This window comes from Chaetura pelagica, unplaced genomic scaffold (genome assembly GCF_000747805.2).
Source record: "Chaetura pelagica isolate M959 unplaced genomic scaffold, ChaPel_1.0 scaffold271, whole genome shotgun sequence".
Lineage (NCBI taxonomy): Eukaryota > Metazoa > Chordata > Aves > Apodiformes > Apodidae > Chaetura > Chaetura pelagica.
Genome location: NW_009952106.1, coordinates 1,682,816 through 1,688,411, shown reverse-complemented (window position 1 = coordinate 1,688,411; position 5,596 = coordinate 1,682,816). Strand labels below are relative to the sequence as shown.

Here is a 5,596-nt window from a genome sequence, read left to right as displayed (position 1 = left end):
CTGCTGAATGGAGCTGAATTAGCCTGATCATTGTATAACACGGCAGTCAGTTGTCCTCTTCAGTGCTGCTCTTCCAGTGCTTAGGAGCCAAAAGCACACCATACCATTGTGCTGAGCTCTCCTCAGAGCTGCAGACAGCAGAAATTCACCCTCATTCCCTGTGCCCAGTGGCAAGGCCTCTGGGGTTTTAAAGGGCTGAAGGTCAAAGAGCTTGGTTGAAGCTTTCTGTGTCCCTCCAGCAGGGTGGGATGTTGGGCTGCGCAATCGCAAGCTGTCTCATCTGCGCTCTTGTAGTCCCATGACCTTCAACTAATCTCCTTTCCCCTCTCTCCATTACTTCCAGCTAGGGACTTAGCAGGTGCTGCTCTGAGGGAGGCAATGTACATGTCCCATGCTCTTTCTTTTGGCAGGGTCACAAGGGTCTTTGCTTGTTATCCTTACCATAGTGCTATACACTTCATTTTTAGCACTCTAGTCTCTTAGCTACCTCTCCTCTGTCTGATCCTCCGTGGGCCTGTGCTGGTTACATGTTACCATGTTTTCATCTGTTTCTTTCCTTTGCTTTTGGCCTTCAGGTCTGCTATATCTCTTCTTGCACCTCCAACGTCCCAGCCTGCTGTTGTCATCCTGCAGGTGCTATTTAATTTAGGTCTCTGGACCATTTCGCCAGCTGCCCTCCACCTCCATTCTTAGTGTGGCCTATTGTCTGCCTTGGGTGCATCTGCTGCAGGTTCTTCATCTAGGTTTCCACCTGTGCCTGGAGTAAAGTGGTCTGGGATATTTACCTCTCTTGCTTTCCTGTCCTTTAACCTGTCTAGCTGCCTGCTCTGTTCCTGCCTCAACTGAGGCTGTGGAGCAGGCTGGGCTGAGCATGTCTCCAAGCAGCGTGGCTGCTGGGGAGCAGCTGCATTCCTTCTTCCCCTGGGTGTCTCTGCACTGAAGCACTAATGGTGGGGAAGATGGGTGCAGTGGGAATACAGCCCACCAGACTCACAGTCTTCCAGGATAGATCACTGCCAGGGCCTCTTGGGAGCACTGGGGTTGCCACCTCGTGGCCATACCAGAGCCAGAAGGGTTGTGGCACCCTCTGGTTCCCACATCTGTTCTTCTGTCTAGGAGGAGCTAGTGTCTCCTCCATGGAAGCTGGTGCCAGCCCCTCCTCACAGGGGTTGCTGCATGACACAGGTGCCTTTCAGAAGTCACTGAGTGAGTAGCATCCATGGTTGAGCACACGGTGGCTGCTGGGCTCAGGGTGCCATCTGAGGTCTTTGCTTACTGCTACCTTCTGCTCTCTGATCTCACTTCTCTCCATTTCACCTGAGGCAAACCGACCTGAATTAACCTCTGATCTTCTGGGTGCTCTTGGTTCCTGGCCAGACTGCCTCCTTCCATCTTTTAACTTTTTCCCCTCACCTCCCACTTGTCATTTTAGCGTAGTCTCCGCCCTGCACTCCGACAACCACGACCGCTACGAGCGCCTCACCTCTGTCTCCAGCTCTGTGGACTTCGACCAGAGGGACAACGTGAGTAGCAGCAGGAGTCAGACACCTTGTCTTTGAGTGGCCAGGAGCCCACAGCTTGTCTGAACCAAGGGCTCTTCAGAAGAATCACTGTTTGCCCATCCCCGGGCCTCAGGTCCTATACCTTGTAGTGTGTGAGCATGGTATAAAGCTTAAGGACACATAACTATGTGGCTTCTAGACACTTAAATAAGTGGAGTGTGCATCCCTGTGGCTTAACAGTCATCTGTCCAACCTGTCATCTCAGCATTACAAACAGTACTTGCCAGCTCCTCCTCACAGCACTGTCTGCCTTTACTGCTGTTCCACTCTAAAGGGGAGGCACAGTTCAGTAGGATAATAGGGTGTCATGGGTGGGTGGTAAAGCTCCCAGGAAGTATTCCTCCCTCAGGTGTCCTTTGAGGAGCACTGGCTTGGCCTGTTCTGCCTTCCCAGTCCCTGCAGAGCTCCTCTTACCCAGGATGATGGCTGAAGTACCTGTATAGTGAATTTTCTGGGTTTCCCTAGGCTGTGGAGAGCTTCGATGCTATCCAGGAGTCCATGAGTCACCTGGGATGTTGAGCTGCTGGTTGGTAGGGTACAGCCACATGACAGGATACAGCCTGTGCTGTGCCCCAGGAGGTAGTACTGTAATCTCCTTCACTTTGGTCCATCCACGGCTCTGCATCTCTGGGTGCCCATGGTCTATCCTGCTCTGAACCAAGTATGTGGAGGTGCAAGTACACCAGCCTGATCCCCTGAGTCTTTGAAGGAGGTAGCAAGGATAAGGGAACATAGAATGATGCAAGACCCTCCTTGTCTTCTTTCTGCACAGGGTTTCTGCTCCTGGCTGACAGCCATCTTCAGGATAAAGTAAGTGCACCAGGACCTGCATGGGGAGCCCACACAGGGAGGAAGGAGAGGCAGTGCAGGGCGTTGGGACACTCAGCGCAGTACAGCTGTGTGAAGTCTCTCTGCTTGCTGCAGCCCCTTTCCTGAGCACAAGCAAAGGTTGTCCTCTGGAGAGAACAAGCAAAGACAGGACTAGGTGAGGAGTCTTAAAGCCAAAACTAAGGTCACTCAGTGAGTCTGTGACAGAAGAGAGTATCCAGCCCAGGTGTCCCTTGCCTCAGTCCTGTCTGAGAAATGCTGTCTGCTGCTGTGCAGACGTGCTCCTCTTCCTGGGACTTCTGTTAGGGGCACTGCTCTCTAGCTACAAAGTGGAGACCAGGGGATGCAGGGAGATTCCCGCAGCCTGATGATGCCCAGGGGTAGTCTCCTGAGCAATTCTTGGCTTCAGAGGACTGTGGAATAGTGTCAGCCATCCTGTATCTCCACAGGGAAGGCAAGGCTCACCAGGTGGGTTTGTGTGTGTTCAGCTGCCTGTCCTGGGGAGCGGAGAGCAGGGGTGTGGGGAGTGGGGCTGCAGTAAGCATTGCACAGGCAGGTTTCTGCCTAAGGTGGTTCAAGGCTGGGTGCTGGGCTCGGTACCCTGGGGCCTGGCCACTGTTCTGTAGTACCAGGGTGCTGTGTGGGCTTCTACTAGGAGGGCAGTCATGACCCTGTGCTGCTATTCTCTAGCAGTTGGGGGAATTTAGAAGATTGACTGATGGCCTTTCTTCTCTCTGCAGGGATGACGAGATCCGGGACAAGTGCGGGGGTGATGCGGTGCACTACCTGTCCTTCCAGAGGCACATCATCGGGCTGCTGGTGGCAGTGGGTGTGCTCTCCGTGGGCATCGTGTTACCTGTAAACTTCTCAGGAGACTTGCTAGGTAAGAGAAAGGAGCCTTTGACTGGGCTGAGGAAGCTGCTTTCAGCACCAAGTCCCAGACCACTGGGTGGAGCAGAGGGCAGGACAGGACTAACACAGGCAAACCCTGACTGCTGCCTCACTTTGAGCATGTTTGTCCAGAAGGTCATCCTGGGCAGCTGGGGTTTTGGGGTGTTCTGCAGGTGAGATTCCTGCTGCAGCCCACCCCAGTGGTGCTCTGTACCTCTCTGTATAACTGAATGTGCTTGTGCCTGCCTCTTTCTCCCTAGAAAACAACGCCTACAGCTTTGGGAGGACAACTATCGCTAACCTGAATTCTGGGTATGTGTGGGCAGGGGTGGAATGGATAATTGAGGCCCTCTGGGGGTATTTTGTAAACGTCCACTTGCTGCAGAGCCTCACCTCCTTGAAGGTTGTATTTCTGCCCTTGCTGTGAGGCTACTTTTTCTAGGCTGGGCTCCTGGAAGTTGGTTGTGAGGCATGTGGGTGCTGTGCCAGTTATGCTGCTCATGGCTCCAGTGCCTTCAAGGCCTGACCACAGGCAGAGTTGTAATGGCAACCTTGCATTGACCTCTGTGGTCTCTCTTGTGACAGGAATAACCTGCTGTGGCTGCACACATCTTTTGCCTTCCTGTACCTGCTGCTGACAGTGTACAGCATGCGCCGGCACACCTCCAAGATGCGCTACAAAGAGGATGACTTGGTGAGCAGGACCTGGCCGCTCTCCCAGGCACATTTTCCCATGTCCTTCTATCAAGTCAGGGGGCCTTGGAGAGAGTACTGAGCACCCCACTTCCCGCACCAGTCCTTCTATTCTGCCTGGCCAAAAGCAGGTCTCCTCTAGAGTAGCAGCCCTGACTGTCTATGGGGAAAGAGAAGAAGCCTGTGTTGGGTGAACGTGTGCAAGGGACCCCATGCTTTCCTCAGAGATTGCTTTAACTGCTTTTGCCTTCTTCATTTCTTAAGGGTACCCCCTGTTTCTGTTCAGGCAGCTGCAGCATAAGGCCCTAGCATGTCCATCTATAGCACACCAGGATGCAAGATGCCAACAGCTAGTGGAAGCATAGGAGAGGAGAAGCCCTAGGTGCTAGAAGTGATAGTGCAAGAAGTGATGCCCTTTCACATCACTGACTCAGGCCTTGTGGGGCTTTGCTGCAATCTGGGCTTTCATATCATCCTGACCTACCTCCCTGCTCCCTTTTTTTTTCCTTCCTTCCTTCCTTCCTTCCAGGTTAAGCGAACTCTCTTCATCAATGGGATCTCAAAATATGCTGAGCCAGAGAAGATCAAGAAGCATTTTGAGTGAGTCTCGCTGTGTCCCTAATCACAGGCTTCTCCGTAATGGAGATGTTTTTACTGAGGTACTGCTAGTGTTACCTGGAATGGCAATAATACACTGAGAGCAGAAGGCCAGTAAAAATAGGCAAATGCTTTTATTTTGGGCATCGTACTGTTATTTTTCTGCACAAATTTTTATCTGAATGTGCAGTGTCCTTGGTCTCATTCTGGGATATGCCCAGCCATCTGTTGCAAAGCCACAGGGGGTCAGCATGGTAAACAGTGGACAGGGCATGTTCTGAGATGTAGTCAAGTTCAGAGATGAGGGATGCAGGTAGGAGGTGCTCAAGCAGTGACTATGGGATGTTGTGCTGCTCCTTCTGCCCTTACCATAGTCCTTGCAGAAAAGTATACTTTTGTTTGTAACAAAAATAAATAATTCCTCTTCTGTCAGGACCATGTTTAGAAGTAGCATGGGGAGAGGAGAAATGCTTTGTACCTCCTTTGGGAGCCCTTCTGTCTCTTCCTGACCCCAACCCCTGTAGCCCATAAAGGCAGAGGGGGGATGTGGGGTCAGAGGGGTGCCTTGCTGCCACAGAGCAGAAGTCCAAAGAGGCTTCTCCTGCAGGAGCCCGGAGGCTATAGCATTTGTCCTGTATGTTGCCTCCCCTGTAAGGGACAAAGCATGCAGGCTCCCTTCTACCCTCAGCAAGGTCTTGCTCTGTGTCATGACGCTCAGCCCAAGGCAGGAGAGAAGTCCTAGACACACAGGGTTTGCTTGAGGGCACAGCCTTTGGTGCCGGGTGTGCTGAGCTGGTGCTTCCTTCCACAGGGAGGCCTACACCAACTGCACCGTCCTGGAGGCCCGTCCCTGCTACGACGTGGCCCGGCTGATGTTCCTCGATGCAGAGAGGTAACTCCTGGTTTGTGAGACAGGGCAGGGTGGGCAGGAGCTGTGGGCTCCCCCCTCAAGTCTGGTGCCACAGGAGCTTTTCTGAGCCACCCTCTTCCTCTCCTTCCTTCCTCTCCTTCCTTCCTTCCTCTCC

The 5,596-nt window shown here is 52.8% G+C and overlaps 1 protein-coding gene across 1 annotated transcript in view; it reads left to right on the top strand.

Moving 5' to 3' along the window:
• TMEM63B (transmembrane protein 63B) overlaps positions 1-5,596 on the top strand; it is a 21,303-nt gene that overhangs the window by 6,369 nt on the left and 9,338 nt on the right. The window contains exons 4-10 of the mRNA XM_010006102.1: positions 1,433-1,523; positions 2,335-2,372; positions 3,131-3,273; positions 3,542-3,593; positions 3,867-3,975; positions 4,504-4,574; positions 5,383-5,463. Coding sequence (XP_010004404.1) covers positions 1,433-1,523; positions 2,335-2,372; positions 3,131-3,273; positions 3,542-3,593; positions 3,867-3,975; positions 4,504-4,574; positions 5,383-5,463 — 585 coding nt within the window. The remainder of the gene's footprint in view (positions 1-1,432; positions 1,524-2,334; positions 2,373-3,130; positions 3,274-3,541; positions 3,594-3,866; positions 3,976-4,503; positions 4,575-5,382; positions 5,464-5,596) is intronic.